At 43.6% G+C, this 21467-nt stretch overlaps 1 protein-coding gene across 3 annotated transcripts in view; it reads right to left on the bottom strand.

Annotated features, from left to right (window-relative positions):
* The window catches only part of PIGG (phosphatidylinositol glycan anchor biosynthesis class G (EMM blood group)), a 990222-nt gene that overhangs the window by 674484 nt on the left and 294271 nt on the right, over positions 1 to 21467 (bottom strand). For all 3 annotated transcript variants that reach the window (XM_069236721.1, XM_069236724.1, XM_069236727.1), the window contains one exon: positions 9903 to 10120. In XM_069236721.1, coding sequence (XP_069092822.1) covers positions 9903 to 10120 — 218 coding nt within the window. The remainder of the gene's footprint in view (positions 1 to 9902; positions 10121 to 21467) is intronic.

The raw sequence follows: 21467 nt of genomic DNA, 5'->3' as shown, positions 1-21467 counted from the left end.
TTGGATTTACCTTGTAATTATGGTTAACCTGGTCTAGCTGCCAGACTATCCCGACCTACAGTATACTAGTACAGCTTTCAGTGATAAACTTAGGTGGCTCACGTTCTTGTTCCTGTTGAAGAAGCTGCTAGCGTGCTGCCAATGCTACTGCTACCCCTTTTAAATTACTTAATATAATAGAGGATACTGTGGCAAAATTGCCTATTAATTGCATTCCCAAGTCCAGGGAAGGGGAAGAACATATTCATCTTTACACTTCCTGAAGATTCACAGGTGTCGGTGTACTGTGTGCAGTACTATAGATTACAGCAAAAACTGCCCCCCATGTGGCACAGTTGTCCACTGAAGTAACCATCCCAAATGACAAGCACATTGTGAGAATTCTAGGTTTATCGTGGGATCCCATATGGAGAAACTGCTTCCAGCATGCTTATTTTTTGTGCGTTTGGTGGGTACCGTACCTTACCTTACCCATTATTCGGTGTATAATCTCTGGATTTATCCCTGTTGTAGCCAAATGTGGTTGCACTGGTGAAGCACTTCCTGGGGTGATGTTTAGGGTTTGCATTACAAATTGTATTAAGTGTCTGTATATATCTACTAAATGGTTACATAATCAGTGTATGCTCGCTACTGGCAAGTTTCCTGCATTAGAATGTGGTGCAAATGTGGCCAACTCTGGCTATGTAGGACCTTCATTACTGAAAGGATCCAATCTTGTGGAATGTCTGGTAGGCCACCATCAAGCCAATTCTGATGTTCTTGATAAGATAATGGTATTTTTAATTATGTATACGGTATGTATTGTGAAGGTGCATTTGCTACTGTGTAATTGTGGAATGTATGGGAGTTCCAATCTACTGCTAAAAAGGTGGCCCAGGAATAGAAAGTTTCAGTTCTGTACACATCATTTGCCTCAACCACAAACTTAATTTCTCCGCCCTCATTAGTGAGCCCGTGATTCTGCAGATGTTGTGTGAGAGGCTGTCTCATGTTTGCTGCAATTGCTACCTGTTGAGCGTCCGCCATTATTTAAAAACTGTCAGTTCAGAGATAAACACACCAATTTGAGGAAATTCTTTTCAAGGTTCAAGCTTGAACAACCTACAGCCTAAGATAGGTACTACCTATTTAGGTGAGGAGGATATAGCCCTAATATCACGGTATCTTCGTATAAGTTGATTAAGATGCCTGTAGCATGTAAAGAGACAGGGATACTCGGGAGACGCATTTAGCTACTGCCTAACCAATGTTGGTGACGCCATGTCATAAGACTCTTACCATGAGGATAAGACTGCTGGTTTTGGGTGGCAACACCACTGCATGTGGGTAACTAAGTCGATCCCACACCGTCTGGACACTGCCAGCCAGCCCCTTCAGCTAGCTTGCAGCACCTCACCCAAACCTAGAAAGTAAAGGGGATTTGCAGCAGCCTGAGGCCTCCCCAGGGATGTCGTGGTAGAACAGATCTTACCCCTTTCTCTCATTGGCACAAGATCTCATACATGCAAGAAAGACAGAGAAATGCAGGACAGGTTTCAAAACATTTTATTGAAGCAACATCATTCTAAATAAAATACAATTAGTATTCTGACCATATGCATGAAACCAATAAAAAGTCCCAGCATCCTGGTACACTAGCGAATCTAAAATCCCTACCTACACTTCTAGCATTTACATGACAACATACCAGTGATAGCGGTTCTCTATCCGTATTAGTCCCTGGAAGGAAACCCCGGCCCCATGCCTGAATAATAAGCAGGGGTTTGCCTGTGATCTGATGGCAGTCCGCCCAAGTGGCTGGAGCGATGAGGCCAAGTTCAACAGAGCTGCGACGACATGGTACAGCCTACGATGGATGGCTGGAATGTCTCCTCTAACCTTATTTTATCAGTGTGGTGTTTTTATAACAAAATGTGTGCATTCATTCATTAGTTAGCATTATTCGGTCACTCGACCATAAAAGTACAATCACATTACAATAAAACTGTGATATTGCCATATGATACATTACAATGCCCCCGTAAAGAAATGGGTAAATAAAATGTAAGCCCTAAACGTGTAAATTTAAATTTGGAATAGTCCAGTCTTAAAAGTAGATGTCTTCCAGTTACAAGATGAATTTCCGTCGCTGTTTCAGTGCTTGTGAGATGAAATTCAAGACAGAGAGGACTTGAGGCGCTGAAGAAAAACTAAGCCCTCAAGATGATTATTAAAATGTCTGCCTCTAAGGATCTGGCGCAATAATCAAGACTTATAAGAAATATATAGTTTGCAACAGAGCATAAAAAGCTTAGTTGACTGCTGCGCCCTCCATCGCAAGGGCAGCAAGGTAAGGTTGGGAACCAAGTGCCTAATGAGGGGAAGGCCACTATAAATTGGAACTTATTTCCCTGGAGCCGTGTGAGATAAGATCTAAGCTCATGGTCCTTAACCCACGTCAAATAGGGTTCCATGCCCATAGTAATAGACAGTGGCACATATGATTGAATCATCACTGAGTCCAGTATTTTCTAAGTGTAGCTTCCTCTTTGAAGGCAATAAACTTCTCCCTTACCAGGTTTTTAATATTGGGGAAGGGGGAGGATCTTATCCGGCTCATCAAAATAACGACTCAGGCTCAAATTGGTACAGTGAGTTTAGGAAATGGCTTGTGTATTGCTTTGCTTGAGACAATCTTTGACAATACAGTGGGTAAAATCAAATTCTTCTGAGGTCCAAATTTTAATCTACATGTGAACTGGGGCCAGGCCAACCGAGTCTACCACAAAGTCCACCCCTGGTTCATTATGGGTAATAAAACTAGGGGTGGACGTTGGGGTCCATTATAGCCTATTTAAGAATGTATTTTCTGCCTGTTGTAGGGGCACAGGTGTCATGTGTCCCCAGACCACTGCTCCACATGTGCCCGCACTAAGAACTTTACTTTTATTTAGCGTAAAAAATTCTGCTACGGCCTTATGTCCTAGGTTCCTGGGAAATATAAAGATTGACTCAGAAGAAGCCTCCATCCCATCTTGTCTGAGTTATTAGTTTTTCCCATGGCATATTCTCACTAAACATGAAGCCCAGATACTTAAAATCTCTCGTCCTGTGATCTGATGGCAGTCCTACCAAGTGGCTGGAGCAACAAGGCCAAGTTAAGCAGAGTTGCGACGACATGGTACAGCGTAAGAAGGATGGCTGGAATGCCCCCTCTAACCTTATTTTGCCAGTGTGGTGCTTTTGTGTGTTCTGAGAACTGGCCTGACGTGCTAATGCGTCTTTCTGTGTAAGGTCAACTTCGTACTCTTGGACAGGTAATAATAGGTATACTATCATACACAGCCTTGAGCATGGGTACAAGATGAAATGTTGTGCAAAGGAACGCATAACAATACCTGTGTGAAAAGCAGCTGATAAGAGTAGTAAAACATCTCCGCTAAAATGAAACAATGCTAAAATAATAAAAATAAATAAATAAAATGAATTGGGTCAAAGGGAACAGGTTGTAAACCCTAAGCCAAAATAAGTGCGCCCTTAAGAGGAGGACACAAAAGACCAGTGTAGAGAGCCACCCGGGCTCTCCTATACTTTGTTGCAGTAAAGGGTACGAGGGCGGGTTTGCACCTGAGGTTATAAAATAAAGCGAGGACTGCGCATGAGCAGTCCCTCATGCACCGTGACCTGCGTCTGTGTCATTTCTGCGTGCTGGGAAGCGAAGGGGCACATTACACTGGCGACGAGGGCCGGATAACAAGTGAGCCCACCGGCAACCCCCTCCCCCCCAGCGGGAAGGAGACGCGTGCCTCTCACGCCTGGCGGAGGGCAGAAAAATAAATCACAACTCAAACAATATCGAGGATGGCGGCCGAGCCTTACCTGGTCACGGCCGACGTCCTAATTCCAGGTACAGCCGCTCATGAGGGTCAAGTAGGACCCAGGAAGGCCCACAGTGGCAGCACAGCGTCGTCTTCCTCCAGAGTGGGAGGAGTTCTGTGCCACGGTTCCCGAGTTAACAGCCCGGTCGGGCAGAAAGACCCAGGAGGGTGTCTGCCACGATGCCTGCAGGGGCAAGGGCAACACGTGTGATGATGCTAGCTAGCTCAAGGAGGTGAGGCGTGTGTACCAGGGCAGACCAAGCAACAGAGAAAAAATAAATAAATTTAGCAGAACGCCTGGCTTTTCAAGCCCACGTGCTCATGAAAAGGACTGAAAAAAAATATATTGAAACAACGCTACGAGGAAACAGACCCCTGCCAATCATCCACTACGTGAAGGTGAGCCAGCACACACTCCAAATAAAGCCACGTTGTTATAGTTGGATGCACCAGCGATTGCCAGAGCGGTACGCAGCAGTATGAACGCCCCACAGCAGGAGCGAGAGAAGCAACCAGCACCGGCTCTTCCAAGTGCACACTCCTCGGTGGCTGCACTACCCCAGTTAATCAGCTAATAGACCCCACCACGGCAGCTCCACGCTGGCGCCTCTGGTTAGGCCGTTTGGATAATTACTTTTGTGCCACGAGGGAGACAGATGGGGAGGTGCGCAGATCTCTGATGTTACTGATGGGAGGCGACGAACTCCATGAACTCTGACTCGCTCCCCGACACGGGTGACAGGACGGATTATGATGCGACGGTGGCAACGCTCAATAAGCATTTCGATCCTCAGTTGAACTCTGATTATGAGCGTTTCAAATTGTGTCAGGTGCAGCAAACAGACGTTGAGTCAGTCGACATGGTCTACGCCCAGCTAAGAAAGCTTTCAGCACGTGTGTGGGCCTCAACCAACACAAGGAAATCAGAGCTCAGATCATCCAAGGGTGCCGGTCCAACATGCTCCGGAAGTTGATCATGCGTCAACCAGGCATCTCCCTAGATGAAATATTAATTCTGGCACACTACCATGAACTGTCTGCTCGCCTCAAGACTCTTTCGGTGCCTGGGCCTAATTTTGTTCCCACTCCAACCCCGGACAGAAACCTCAACACCAGCCACCTCTGTTCACAGTGGGAGACTGCCTGCACCTAGCACTTATCCGCCAGCCAATGCAGAACCGCAAGAACCACCAGAAGCCTCGGCTACCGCCAACTGCCACCAAATGAACACGTGAGTAGCCAGCATACAGGAGGACAGTGGCCTAAGCAGGAACCCAAGAGCACACAGGCATAGGCAGCAAAGTAGTACTAGTGCCATAGCACCCCACCACGATGCAGGGTATTGCCACGGCTACGACTTCCTTTGAAGCAGCCCTGGTCTGAAGCGATCTGGGTCGAGGGCACTAGAGGACTCCAAAGGTAGGCACCAAGTGACCCCCATAATTTTGAAGGAAAGCTTAGCCTTCATCTCAACAGCAGAGTTCATCACAACATCTGTGCTATAGCAGAGATAGAGGAACATTAACATTTGAATCAATAGGAAATGAACGGCTGCAGAAACAGCATTTGTCCCCAGTGAACCCAAGTTAATTCAGTGCTGTGCGGCGCCGAGCCCCCATCCGGACAAGAGGGTGTTGGACAAAGCATTGAACATGTTCACTAGTCTTAATCATAATATGAATAGTGGGAGCTTAACGCTCAAAAATCACCATCATGCAATCACTTAAGTACAACAAATAATAAATCGATTCCATAAAGCATGTAACCTTCCTCATAATATGAAAAAAATAGAAAGCGGCCTTAAGATAAACACAGGACAAGCTAAGCCAGAATTATCTGCCATTACAGTCCATTGTTGGCGGGCTTCAAGATTATTCCTCATTTCCCACTAGAAGTTTGCCGCACAACTCCATTTACTTTTCAAGTTACGACAGACGTCGTAATTCCGATGCGGTCTGTAACTCATGCTACTGGCCCCACGGGAAATAATTTGGTACACGTAACAGGGAGGGAAGGAAGGCAGGAAGACCGTACTACTAAGGATCAGGCTTAAAAGTCCACCTGTTGAAGTAACGGATCACTGGATTCTAGTGCAGCAAAGTCTGTGTGATTGGTGTTTCACATTTGGATGGTCCTGAAAATCTCTGATTCTCGCCGAGCAGGTGACCAGTCTGTTATGGCACCTCAGCCAACGTCATCCTGTGCGCCTGCATGGCAGCAGCACGTTAGGGTAGATTATAAATCTTGCAGAGCTGAATTACCTCACAAATTTTGCCCTGTTTGACTGTGGAGAATCACACCCAATTTTTCCATGCCTCATTCCTGATTTTCTTTCCTGATGGGGCTCTCCCTGCCAGAAAACATCATTCCCTCCCCTACTGACCCAGCATCTCCATTCCACTCTTAACTCCCCACATACAGTTACCAACTGTTTAGGGCAGGTAATAAATGTATGCGTTAAACCTCACAGAACTAACAATTCGGTGTGGTTTTATGACTCGAAAAATCTGTGGTTATTCTCTATTCCATGGGGTATAACTTGTAACTGCATACTCATGATGTACATTTACCTCATGGTAACAGTAAAATCGCATGGCACAGATAGTCTGTGGGACTGTTAACATCTGAGCAGAATCAGGATCATAGCATCCATCACAAGAGACTTCACTAGAGTTCGCTATCCCGCTGGATTTAAGGTAGCCTGACTGATGAGGGGCGATACCACAAAACCGGTCCCAGGATGCTGGTTTACAGTCCAGGGAGGACCTTGCTTGACTGTTCGGTGGACTGTTCCCATGGGGAGCATGGTCAAGACTGATTTGCATATAGCTGGGTCCAAACTGGAATGGCGTGGCAAACATAAAAACTATGGATTTAGGCTCAGATCTGTGACTGGGGGTGAATGTTTGATATTGTTCAACATTCCGTCCATCATATGTTCTTTTTGCATGTGTCACCCAAAGTCAGAAGGGTATACCCAAATGTGGGTCCTGTGCTCATTATGCCACCAGATTTAAGCTAACCTGGCTGATGAGGGGTGATACCCCAAATACAGTCCCAGGATGCTTGTTTCCAGTCCAGGGTGGACATGGCTTGACAGTTGCAGATGGACTGTTCCCCTGGGAAGCAGGTGCGGGTGAAGACTGATTTGCATATGACTGGGTCCAAACTGGAATGGTATGGCAAGCAAAAAATGCAATGGATTTAGGCCCAGATCTGTGACTGGGGTAAGTGTTTAACATTGTTCAGCATTTCGTCCATCATGTGTTCTTTTTGCATTTATCACCAGTGCTTAACAGAACATGTCTAATCATATCCTCAGCGGGATCTGTTTAAATGGACTTGAAATAACATTTATTTTGTTGCGTTCTGGGATCCTGCACATGTGCAAAGATATTCTTATGGTTATGAAAGAAAATTCTATGATGGATAAGTGCAGTCATCCAGACCTCGTTTCTTTTATAGGTTCACATATTGCTCCCCAATGTCAGACTAGGAAATCCCTGTAAATCCTTCATAAATTAGGGTCTGTAGCTCCACTCAGTAGATATTGTTTTTACCCACAGTCCTGTAACAATATGTATTTTCAGCTGTTTTAATCCGAGTCTTGCATCTGTTCTTAAGGATAACGGTTTTCATTAAATATATGATGCAAATATCGCAGGGAGAAGAGGGAAATCCTAGCTAAACCTACCATCGATATATATTTTGACCATGTTTTCTTTATAAAGAGCTTGGATCTACTGGGTGAAAATATAACCAACCCTCACATTTCCCAAAGGAAAGGTCAAGGTAGTAGGTCTAAGTTATGTAGGGCCATAACAAAAGGTGTATGGTTCACAGGATACTGATCTAATCACAACTGCCATATTAGCATGGGCCTCCGTTTCTCGTGTATATCTATACTGCCGCATTAATACTATGTTTTCAATAAAAGTTAAACATCTATTTATTAAAATCTTGGCATAAATCTGATGTTAAATAGATAATTAAATACTTGAGAAGAACTTTGTAAAGAGTCTGTTTTGCAGAATATTAATCTGTGTCCAGGTTTTCAGCACAAGGTGATCTTGCCCCAGTTGATTTCCAATGAGTAGCGGTCAAAAGAGTATTACATTTTTTTTTTTATTTCTCCCTCAGGATTAAATCCTTTTTCACTGCTCTACCATGGGGCAAAATCCTCCTACAGCGTAACCGCATCTTGGAAGCCTGCTACAGTTGTGCTTCTCAAAATAGTTCACTGTATCATATAAAGAGCTGAAGGATTTCAAATGTGAGACCACATGGGCTGTTTATTCCAAAGTCTATCAAGTTGCGGATTTATGCCTAGAATGTGACCAGCTAATATTTAGGAATTTGGTCACTGTTTTCGTACTCCTAGCTCTGAAACATGAGGGCAGCCTGTTTGCCTGTATAAGCCACCCTAATCATAAGCTTTGGCAGGTCACACAAAATCAAGTCCTCCTTACTTACCAGTGTTTATTTTCCCCAGTAGCTCAGGCAGGGGAACATCAAGAATTGCTCTTCCACCAGATGGATTTATTTTTTTTCATGTAAAAATGTGAGAAGGTAATCTTGAGTATATACTTTTCATTTTTCTTTGACTGTAGCTGGTGATGTTCTACTTAATTTTAAAGATTCTCGGAGCTCACTGTAAAGACATTGCATAAATGCATAAAGGTTCACAGTCTGCATCATTTTTGCATCCACTCTAATCCTGTATGAAGGGTCACTGGTGGTATGTTTGGATGGCATCACTGATTGAAATGTGGTATGGCATACCTGCAGCAGGAGAACTTGGTGCAAGATCTAAATCACCTGAGTATTTCTTATGCTGAGTCTTCCTATGCCAAGAAAAAGTTTAAAGAAGAGAGAGTTTACAGTGGCAGCCCAAACAGGAGTGAAGACTGCTGATTAATCTTGTAGCTCTGGTGCTGTCACCAACTGAGGGTTACGTTACAGCCATTAGTCCATTGAATTCTCACTGCTGAAGAAACCCTTGCTCCAGCACAGAAACTGACTGATCAACAGATTGAGCCCTGAACAGCGGGAGCCATTTTAAGTTCTGGGACACTGAAGGGTTTACTTTTCTGAAGTGCATTTTGATTCTATTATGTAATAGTAGAATGATGCTTCCTGCTTCTGATTGTTGAGGGGTGGCACAAATTCGAGAGGGTGAGAATGGCCCTGAAAGCAAATGTGAGATACAGAGTAGCCTAAGACAGCGCAGCATAACGGTAGGAGAGAGAGGAAAGGGAATCACATTCTCCCACCAATGCTTCTTCTTAAACACTCTGAAGACATGGCAACAGAATCAATCAACCCATTAGTGCAAAGTCCTTAAAGCAAATGGTTGGCCTATAACAGTACCCCGAAGGAAGGAGAATTAAAGATTAAGCCACAGCAAAAGGTTAAGACGGATCCAAAATCGAGAGAGATTTTTCATACCACAAAAAGGGGCTTGAAGTAAAACAGCCCACAACAGAAAAAGTTTCTAATTTTCTCAGATTTATGCCAAGAATTAGGGAGTGTGGTAAGGGAAGTTACTCTTTATAATTAAGAGTTGCAGAAGCAAGATGAAATTGTAGGACGTTTAATAAGATAAAAGCAAAATGGAAATCATCTCAGCCATTTTGTTCAGCTACAATTTAATCATAATATTCCTTGCAGAACCTTCAAAACAGTATGTTGTAATGGAAGGCAAAGTGCCTCACCATACACATTAAGAACCATTTATCACATAGGGAGGTGTTGCAAAAATTTGCAAACCAGGCTTCAATTCTCCAGCCAGCTAGATGTAAAGCGAAGCGTTATTGGACATCCATTATTTTTCACAGATTTAGAATGTTCTGAGCTTATTAATTGAGAATCAGAATATCCGGGTTGCAATCAAGAATCTGAAATCTAAACGACTGATAGAAAATTTAAAAGGAGAGCTATTTTACCTATAGGACAGAGCAGTGTGCCTACCTTTTTGGTAAACCACAAAAGTTTCATTCAGTTAACACACAATTTAAAGAGAAGAGAATAAAAATTTCATACCTCAAGTGTAATCACTGTTCCTGTTGCCATGGAGTACATGTCATACTGAGCTATCTGCTTGCTGAGAGAAGAGCTCAGGGACCTCAGGGCATCTAAATATTGCTTGAGCACTTTTTTCCCAAGATTTGAGAGCACTTCTGAGGCATTGCCTTCAAGGTACAGCTTGATCCAATTTCCATGTGATTTTTCTCCCTTTTTAAATTGCTCATATCCAGGATCTTAAAATGACAGAAGGCAAAAACATTAGTTAAAAATGTTGCTACGTTTTTGAGTTGCACATGTATGCTCAGACAGAACACTGCAATCTGTCAAACCAGCATGGATATTCTAAGCTCGGACTGCAGAAGTAAACTAATAATCGGATATGGTTAACCTGACTGTCCAGAAATAGCAGCTCTTTGTCTGAAACATACTTCACTAATTGTGGATAACACTACCGTTTTTACATAAAATAGTAAATTAAAAAAGGACATTATCACAATTCATGGGCATATGTGAGGAATATAAATGATAATTAATAATAATAAAAAAGTAGCAGAATAAAACAGTTAGATATGCAGGTGGGCATAAACATACGTCCACCGATAATTGTACTACTGAATATTGACAGTATCATGGTATAAGAATATTGAGGACAGAATGTTGAGGGACACCATATCAAAACCTGAGTGCATATAGGGAAGTATAGATTTACTATTCCTAAATCCTCATCTACGTACCACTGTTTGTACAGAGGAGGTACATATATGTGAAGTTAGATATAGAAAATCTAGGTCAACTGCCGATTTTCTTTCTTCGAAATTCTGTCCTGTATATTTTGTCCCACCGATATAGTGGGTTTGATATTCAGGTGCCATACCCAATCGATTCTATGAGAACTAAATTCTTCAATATATTTTGTAATCACAAAAACTGTTTTTATGTGCAATCATGCAACATCTTTTGTGTGACAAATAGAGGTTACTGAATTGTATTGATAAAGTTAAGCATAACTGTCAGATTACTTCTCAATTAACCTTTCTACTGAAATGGAGAGGAACATGTATCGATTCAGTACAAGGTATGTTAATAGACGTGGACAATTTCCTGCACAGGAAAATTATTGGACTACATGTCTAATGGAGGAAATCCCAGGTATCAAGCCTATTTATTAGACACACTTTTTTAATAACAAATTGTGACTGTAACCTTTTAAATACTTATTCTGATCCGATTTCCATAATGTTTTTGGTGAATATGCAAAGCTTATGCTTAGCCTTTTTTTTTTTTGCAGACCGAGATGTTATAAACAAAGGCAGAAGTACTGTATTTCACAAAGGTAAAATAAAATAATGTCTGAGGGCCTCATTAACATTTTGGCAGTCCCCCCCACCTGCCCTATTACAATGTTCCCGTATAAGCGCTCCTGCTGGTCAGACGGGCAGGAACAGTGCTACGAGACAGCACTCAGCTCCCTTAAAGGAGCCAAGTGGTATCTCGTAGCACAGAGGAGGCTGACCAGCACCCTTGGAAGGCGCACTGTCTGCAAAGCAGACAGTGCACACTCTGATGGTGCTGGGCAGGGGCTCACCTGTAGCTCCCAGCACACCCTCACCGCCAGCCTTTCCATGGCGTCCATACCACCATGGAAAGCCTGGCAGTGAGGGGAGTTGTAATCAGGCAGGCGGTGCCGAGTTCAGCACCGCCGTGGCTGAGTACAACTCTGAGCGTCGTCATGCCCTTGGGAACCATGTTCCCCGGCAGAGAAATCAGTCCCCTGGCAGGTCTGCCCAGTAGGGTTGTAGTTAGCTGGTTGGGCCTCCTGGCGTGCGGCGGTCTGACTGTCAATGCGAGTATGGCAGTCCTAAGACCGCCACACTCGTAATGAGTCCCTGAATTCTTAACATAGTTCTTTTTCTCTGGACATTCAGCCCTTATTGTGTAGCAGACTTTTATACAGTAATTTTTTCAACACATCCGAAAGTCCACATAATCTTATGTCAAGGGCATATTAGTTGGGCCAGTTTGTAGCTTTGATAATTAAACATCTTATGCAAGATTAAAAAAGGGTGATGCTTCTAAAAATAAACAGAATTTACTATTCTTTTTCCTGATATCTAACAAACCACCAAACGCACTCTTGATTCCGATTCCTTGCAGTGATCAGGACTTGAACTCACCTCAGCCTCGACTCATCTATCGTTTGGATCAAAAATACAAGTGAAAATGTAGTGAGCGGGAAATACAACCATGGTAACATTCCTTCCTACACTGGAGGTTGTCTGCTGCAGTTTTTAAATAGCCTAGTAGCTTTATTTTCCAAGAAGGTCTTCATTGGGCAATAGTCTAAACCTCTTAAGTTATAAGGTATTAAATGCCAGTGCTGAGTCCTTTTTTGATATTAGGGCAGTTAGTGCTCAAGTCTTCATAACTTTTTTTTCCACAAAAGAAAACTAAAGCAAATGTGTGTCCTTTTTCCCCACCTCTTAAGGATTCAAAAAGTCTAAAGTTAACCAGGATTTGTGGATTCTGCTGGAGGGAACCAGAAAAAAGTGAATACATAGCATTGTTTGTTTTGTAAAAACTGTGAAACAATTAAATATAGACTGGTGAGCCAGGGTATTCAACCCCAGCTTTAGATGTTTTAATCAAAATGGGCAATTCCCAGATGGTCTGAAAGGTGCTGTGATCAAGCTAAACTATAAAATGGATAGTCTAACTGTGGCAAAAAATTACTGCTTGATCAGTTTAACAGACGTAGGAGCAAAAGTCTATGCAGAGATAATCATGTAAACTTCTTAACAATGGATGGAAGACAAAGACTAATCCCTACAGACCAGGGTGGCCTACAGGGAAGGTCACTCAACAATCTATCACGGTTGTAACCTCTGGTTAATGGTGGAAAAATCAATCATTTTGTTGTTTTAGAGCATCCTTTGATTCAGTAAACCATGATCCATTATGAAAAACACGGACACAATCAGATATTCGATGGGGTATAGTGGCAATACGTAGAAACTTATTCTCAGGGAATTGGAAAAGCGTTAAAATTGATTAAGAGTGCTCTCTCACAGAAAAATCACAGTCTATAATGGGCGAGGAGAGGAGTGTCTATTTGCTCCTCCGATTTTCTCCTTGTTTTGGCATTTCTCCCTTTGGTGTGTCATGCTCACCAAATATGAGTGACATGGAAGTCCCCTGCCTATTATATGAAGATGATCTAGTGATCATGGATGGTTCACAAATAGGTCCTTAAAGAAAACTAGACGCATTGGCAACAAAATAATTTAACAGTTAACCTATATAAAACTAAAACTCTGGTGCCTGGTCAAAAAAGTATAATTTTACATGGTTCACTGGGGAGGACAACATTTAGGAGGTGGAAGTATATAAATATACTAGTTTTTTTATTTTTTAAAAAGAAACATTAAAATGGTGGGATCACCAATATCAATGAAAGTTTTGTCATCAATTGGACGATTCCATAAATATAATAAAGACTAGTGGAGGACATGCTTATCCACCTTGTGGAAAGAGGCAGCCATTTATATGACCCAGTGATATAATGTGGTGTCGTATGGGGGTGATGCCTTTTCCTGGATAGTGATCCAGGACTGGATCTCTTGTGCGATCAACATCATAGTCGTCCCAAGAGTCATCAGTGGGCACAGGATCGAATGGTGCATCATGGGATGGAAGGGGTTGCCTTCCCTGTGAAAAGAGTAGGGTAGCACCCTGGGGAACATGGGAGTAGTGATGATGGAGGAGGAGGAAGAGGTACATGGGGAGGGGTCTGACCACCCCTCCATATCCTTGTATCTTTTATGTTTGGCAACTGGCGAGGCTCCAAAGAAAGCTCTTCCTCAAAGGTCAGCTTTCTCTTCTGAGGTATGGGTTTGGGAAGAGAAAGCTGACCTTTGAGGCTTGGGAGGCAGCTTGGTGGACATCTTCCCCAACTTGGAATGGATGAACAGATGTTTCTGCCTCACATCAAGATCTTCAGAAGCCACTGGAAGATGAGTTGCTCAGATTTTTGGAAGACTGCCCTCGAAGGGGGTCTTGAAACCAATGGAGTCTTCAGATCTGAAAGGGTTTGACACGCCAATGGTATTTTTGGCACTGAATGCAACTTCAAAGCCGGGTCCGGTTTTGGTGCCAGGATCGAAAGGGTCTTCAGCCTCAAAGGCCTGTGAATTATTTTCGGTAGATGAGTGTGATGCAGACTCTGAGGCCTTTGGCTAGGATGGTCGGGGAAGTGGTAGAGGTTACACACCTTGTGTCAGCAGATCCATGAGAACTTTGTGTGGCTCTGAGGACAGGACTGAAAGAGCATCCTTTCCAAAAGCCCTGTTTGCATTCTCCACAAAGAAGTTGTTGAGAAAGTAGTCAATGACGAGGGGCAAATGGCCTCAAATAAGGCCCGAGGCCCTGACTCTTAAGAGTCGCTTGTAGTCATTCTCCGAGAAAGAGATCACTGAGGAACTCGGAGGACGAAAGCATGTTTACCCCGTGTGTCAGAGTAGAATTGACCAGTTGCACCTGAAGAAGAGCATAAGGAACACGTCAAACTGGAAGCCCCCGTAATATACGTCAAACCTGATGGCAGAAAAAAAAGTCTAACACTGCATTGCCCATGTGCATTGCAACTAAGTAAGGCGCCACCATATAGCTTGTGATTCAAAAGATTTCTTTGAAGAAAATCAACTTGCAACCTTCTGAGCCCAACACTAGAAGGCAGGACTATGCAGAACATGTTTACCTACAGTAACAAATACTATGAACAAATGTTTATAGAATAGTTTTTAAGGTAATAAAGCAGTATTATGCTGTGGCCAGGGAAGTTGTTTTTGTCTGCACACTCCCATTTTATATAACTGCATGTCATCCACATATGATATGCAACACCTTCCAGCATTCTTGTTTTTTTCATCTAGAACATATTATAATATGGTACTTGTGCTTTAAATTTTAATATAAATTTCGCCCAATATGCATGCAAAGTCCTCCAAGTTGAAAAAAAGATGTATAGCTTTAATAAAGGCAATGGCGATATAGAAGGCCCCTAGAGTAGGTAGATCGATGTTTTATAGGAAACCAGCAAAGGGAGGCTTGAGTCAATCAAATGTTCAAAGCTTCATATATGCATCTCAAATACACCCAGCATTTGACTGTCATGGAGTGCTGCGTAAGACGCCATGGGAGACAACCAAGCAATCTTTTTCTCATAGCTCACTATCTCGTCTCTTGTAGCTACCCCATAAGTATAGGCCTCTTGTATCTGAAATGTTGGCTTCTACCATAGTTTATTGGATCTCTGGGATAGTCTCATTAGGCAAATACTCCCACTTTTCCTTCCCCAATGACCCGATTACCTTTAACCCAGAATTTTCTCTGGGACCTGTGACACTGTATTTCAAAGATGGAATGATGGGAACCCAGTGAGGTTAGATGAGTTATATGCAGAAAGAGTTATCCTAGATAGAGAGTTACTAGTGGAACAATTCAGACTCTGACCCACTGACTACTTTAGATTAACACAGCTATTACATTGGGCTACGGATAGGCAAGTCCATGCTAGAGCTAACATAAAAAGATGTCCCCTTGAATCCTTTTTAAGATAAGGTCAAAAATGTACACCGTTATTATATGCTTACATTGTCAAACTACAACTGGAAAACACCAACACACACATCTAATTGGAATAGAGATCAGGAAAACCATATTCCCGAGGATACTTGGATAAAAATATGGGTAAAAGCATCCAGGCCCTCGCAGTGCATCCAGCATAGAGAAGGTAAGATGCATACAAAATCTTAACACAATGGTATTTTACTCCAGCTCAACCTATTGCAATTTATAGGAACTCAGATTGTTGCCGGGAAGGCTGCAAGGGACGAGGCAACATGATCCACATATGATGGTCTTGTCCTCTAGTAAAAGGGTTCTGGCAAGTAATAGTGGCTAATACAATGTGAGATAACACAAGTTCAGCTCCCATCAGAACCAGCGATACTGGTGTTAGGTACCCCTAGAGAAAATTCCATTTATCCTCTCACCACACCCTTTGGCAAATTTCTCTCCCACATACTCTTTGAAGCTAGAGTGTCTCTAGCATAATTCTGGAAACTAAGATTCCCCTCACCCATTTACACATGGTGGTCGAAAATTTGGAATATTTACATAAATTAAAAATTGCTTGCGCTCATCTAAGATAACATGAATTCATCTGATTAAATATGGTCACCTTTTATAAATTTTATGAAAAATGAGGGATGATTCAAGGGACAAGTATGCCTGAAGTCAGGGTGTTGCGCATACTGGACCTTTGGCCCAGGTCTACAAGATTTGGCTTTCCCACCCATAGGTGCCTGGACTAAGTTCAGCACACCATCGCTTTAGCAGGGGAGTCAAGGTTATTGTAGTCCCACACAACCCCACAAAATATAACTTCTGATGTGGTGTCTGTGCTTTCTGGATAACCAGCAGTCTCGCAAAGGGGTCAGGAACCCAGTAATAATTCAAACCCAATTCTATTCCTTAGTACATCACACCCAAGCACAGTAGTAATAAAATACACTATATATGTTTAAAAGTGTTTTATTTCAACACTCTCATCCTGTTCCTTAGTACATGAATAATAACCAAGCATACAGAATATCATTAAAACCACACTAAAGCATATTGCTAGCAGAAAGAATATTATAATCAGTTCTAACATAATTAGACTGTAACGAGTAGCCTAGCACCCTAAAGACTTCTTCTATGTGCTGCACCATGACAGCATGGAATAGCTAACTTGCCTTTAGAGCTTCTTGAGGCTCAGCACACTGCATATTTGTCCATAGCAGATCAACTATTGTTATTACACTTCAACAGGGCAAGAGTGTTCCGTTAGAAGGAAAGCACATTATCAGCTGGGCTCAGCTCCACTTGTCTCAGCATAGACTCTCAGCATAAACGTGGATGCAGTGACAGTCTGAAAGTACTTCTTGTAATAATCTTGTGTGAAGCTTTATCTAATTCATTGGTCAATTCCTGAGGTTAAATTACAGTTAACCAATAGGTTTTAGCCTACTTTGGGGGATTTTCCATTAATCCGTGACATTACTGGGGTGAACCAGAATGCTGAAATACATCAAATCAGACTAAATATTTATTTTACACATCCACTGACATACCATGAAGTGTAGATATCAATCCGTTTATATCAGACTTGTGTTGCCTTATGTGTTAGCAAAGTCACTGTCTAGCTTAACTGACACTGTCATGAATTCTGCGAAAGATAAAGACATGCTGAGTGTGGACCAAAGGCAGACAGGTGAACTTAAAATGCTGGCTGGGCTATTTTATCTGACTATTATCCTGCAATGTGAGTGATTAGATGCTGAAATAGAGAAGGATGTGTGCTGGGGTAGCTGGGAGATTTGCGGGGCCCCTTAAAGTGAATCTATGGCCCTCCCTAGCTGCGATAGCAGGCTGTGACTGCTGGCCACACAGGCCGCTCAGCAGTGTGTGATCGGATTCTATGCCACCAATAAGGAGTATGGCATGGCGATGAGCGGTGGACCGACACTGAGAAGCTCTGCTGCCCCACTGACCAGTAAGTAAGGGATTCTGCTGCCTGGGGGTTTTGCTGAGTGACTGGAGGGCGGCCGAAGCAAAGGAGACCACGTGGGCTGTGGAGGAGCAGGTCCACAGAGGTGATCGTCCAGAGCAGTGCAACAGCACGCACACAGCATAGACTGCCTGCATAACGGCAGTTGTCCCTTCTGCCGCATACCTGCCAGAAGAGTAATGGCTGCCACAACCTGAAGGTCCTGAGGGCCGAAAGATGTATTGTGAGCCCACACTTAAACATTGGGGTCTGGAGCGTCTTGTCACCCAATGCCATTTCCTTTTGTGTGTCAATAAAGGACACCGCCAGGCCTCGCAGTAAACCCGCACTTGTAAACTCTCATACACTAATTTCATGCTGAAGGCTCACCCGGGGGTGCACGCCCTGCTCCACGTCCTGGGACCAGTTCCTGGGGAGTGAATTGAAACAGCTGTGCCCTGGAGGTAGCAACGCCATCTTCACATCACAAAATCAGTCAACTATTTTGCTGCTATATTGCCTAACTGATTACAAAAACTTGCCTGGGGAGTGTGAGGTGAAGTGGAAGGCCCGAACCAGTGAGTGATATTGAGGGGGAAGGGTGTTTAACTGATCTTCTGCTCTATCATCGGTTTGTGAAGCCCCCTCCAGCGCGTACCCCTCTGTGTACACTGCACCTGTGGTGGTATAATATTGTGGTTCTGAGTGGGTGCCTACGTCCTGGGGGAAGAGGAGGAAGTTGGTGGGAGCACCTACTGCTCAGCTATGGACTCTGCACGACTGCACTCCTTGAAGTTGGTCCAGTGTCAGCGATATCCCCAGGCCCATGGGGAGTAATTACTGGGGGAGCTTCCGGAGCATGCAGTGGCAGCTCCACTGGAGACCATGGGGAAAGCAGATCAAAGCCAAACACACCTTCATTTTAAAAGTCGTCATTCAGCCAAGCAATCATAGGATCCCCAGATGTACCACGAAGAGGACTCAAGCTCTCAAGAGGCGACTGCACTGGAGATTACACTGACTGCAATGCAGCAAAGCCTGCAGTCTATGGATGGGAAAATTGGCTCCACGGACCTGCGCATGGACCACATGTGAGCAAAACTGAATAAGCAATCTACGCGTTTCACAGCAGCGGAGAAGCGGCTATCCACAGCAGAGGATGAGTTACAATCCATGAGCACGAAATGCTTGAACATGGAGAAGGTCCTAGCAGTAATTTGGGCCAGTGAAGATTTAGGGGCCTTCTTGTGCAGCAATAATTTGCGCGTTTTTGGAGTTCCAGAGTCGACAAACACGGGCAAAATGTAGACTTATGTAGAAACTATGCTTTTTGGTCTCGAAAACCTATTGCATCTGCTTGTGGTGGAGAGTCCATCACTTATGGCACAGCCCAGTCACCTCCTGGAACTCCCCATGCTCCCCCCCCAAAAAAACTGTTAAACTATGGAGATTGAGATACAGTGCTCAGGCTGACGCGGGAGAAGACCTTACTTACAAGGGTAATCAGATAGCCTTTTATCCAAACTTTACAGTAGCGATACAGGCAGCCTGCCGGCAATTTCTACCCATTAAGAGACATCTGCAAAAGGCTGAGATCTCATTTGCATGCTCTACCTGATGTGCCCCCATGTCGACTATTGTGGAAATCAGAACATTTTTGCAAACCCCAAGGCTACAAAGAATTTTCACAAGACTCTCTCTAAGGAAACGTGATCGACCTACAGAGGATATTGATGAGGAGGGCACTTAACACTGAATACACCCATGGGCTGATCCACCTGCTACATTTCTTGCATTTTCTAATCATCTGTTTTTTCTGCAAAAGCATTGTTGTTAGTTCCTTTCCACAAACTTCATTCTGTGCTTCTGCTCATGGTTGTACATAATACTTTACTTAGTATTACCATCCCAAGAGTACTGAGCCAACCGCCTAAACCTAGAGATATTGTCACATCAGTCCTGTTCTCAGAACACAACATGTTTTATTTTAAAAACACCACACAGGCCGAAGGAGGGTGGAAGGGACTTTCCAGCCAGTCATCTTATGCTGTGTGCCACTCCGTTGCAGCTTTGCTGATCTTGGCCTTGTCTCTCCAGCCAACCAGTAGGACTGCCAGCAGTCAAAAGGCAGACACCTGCGTATTCTTCAGGTAGGGTGTTAGGGGTCCTTCCATGGACTAGTACGGACAGAAGGGCTAACATTGCTATGCTTTCACGTTAGATGCTAGAAGTGTAGGTAGGAATCTTCAGACTAATTATTATTCCAGAATGCAGGGACAGTTTATATGTTTCACTTTAACAGTCACAATCATTACTATGTTATATTTCATCTTCCAAATAATTGCAGCTCATGTCTTTTATCATAAAATGCAGTTCTTTCAATAAATGTATTAAAACCTATCCTGCATTCCTTGTTTGTTGTTGCATGTGTGGCACTTATGCTAATTGGAGAACGGGGTAAGATCTGTTCCAGCATGACATCTCTGGGAGTCAGAGTTTCATGCGTCAGGCTGCCACAAATTAGCTTTACTTTTTAGGCTGGGTGAGGTGCTGCAAACTAGCCGAGAAGATTAGGCCGGTAGCTTCCAGTCAGTGTGGGACTGACTCAGTCACCCACACGCAGTGATGCTGCCACCCAAAACAAAGCAGTCTTACCCCCACGGTAAGAGTCCTACGACATTAGCAGCACAAGAGTTGCAATTTTTATGTAAGCACTACACAGATCAGGCATATCAGGAGGGTGGTCGACCTGATCATAGCTTGGCTGAAAAGATGCAAACACCAAGGGGCAAAGAATACATTGTAAAGATAACTACTCTGGAGGCTAACGACCACTACGACAGGTCTTCTACACATACTGACTTCACACATTCTACACCTGCCTCTACAGTACCTGCTCATCTGCTACAGTGGTTGACATAGGGGCCTATCTCAAGGATGTGGCGCTAACGTGGCTGTCCACTGGACAGTGTGAGTACTTTAGTACAGCCTATAATGCTTGAGGAGATTGAAGAAGCCATACACACTCTTCCAAATGGTCAGGCCCCGGGACTGGATGGTCTCAATGGAGAGTTCTATAAAGAGTTTGCTGATCTCCTGGCTCCACACCTATATGATCTGTATGGAGAGGCATACTATATGCAGGTATTGCCCCCTTCACTGCCCGAGGCTTTCATAGCGGCCTTGCTAAAGCCTGACAAAATGCCAGAGTATTGTGAGTCGTACAGACCGCAATCCTTACTCAAAACTGATGTAAAAATCCTAGCCAAGATACTGGTGATATGGCTCCAACCACTGCTTCCCAATTTAGTACTACCTCGCCCGCCTGGATTCATACTGGCTAGATCTACTACGCACCCCCTGCGCACCCTCTTCGCCTTGCTACACCAGCTGAATTCCTCCGTGTAGGCAATGGCCTTCCTACTGGAAGCCGCAAAAGCCTTTTACTCCATTGATTCGAGTTATATGTTTGCAATCATGGCCAGTATGAGGATTCCAGCAACATTCCTTCGCTAGATACACTTGCTGTACATTGACCCGGTGACCCAGTGGCCCAGGTGCGTATTAATGGCCACACATTAGGGGTGCTCTCAGTTGCCATTCTTATTTGCTATAACATTGGAGCCATTGGCCTGTGTAATTTGGCAGAGACATGCTGCTTCTGCATTAAACTTTTGGCTGCATTCTCTCAGTATCTCCCTCTATGCAGATGATATGGTGCTGTATGTCAGAGATCCTACTACACATTTGTCACCGTGTGATTCGGGAATACATCCAGTTTGAATGATCCTTGGGTCTGAGCATCAACTGGTGTAAGTCAGTCATATTTCCCCAAACACCCAATACTCTGGAGTTCCCTCTCGAGTTTCCATTGGTCTGAAGCATGAGCCCTGTTAAATATATGGGGATAGAGATTCACTGCAACCTAGAATGGGCAATCAGCTTCAGCTATGGCAGGGCTATCTTGAAATCACAGCTCAAGAGAGAGGGGT

This window comes from Pleurodeles waltl, chromosome 1_2, assembly GCF_031143425.1.
Source record: "Pleurodeles waltl isolate 20211129_DDA chromosome 1_2, aPleWal1.hap1.20221129, whole genome shotgun sequence".
NCBI classification, from domain to species: Eukaryota; Metazoa; Chordata; class Amphibia; order Caudata; family Salamandridae; genus Pleurodeles; species Pleurodeles waltl.
This window is presented reverse-complemented; position numbering and strand designations above follow the sequence as displayed.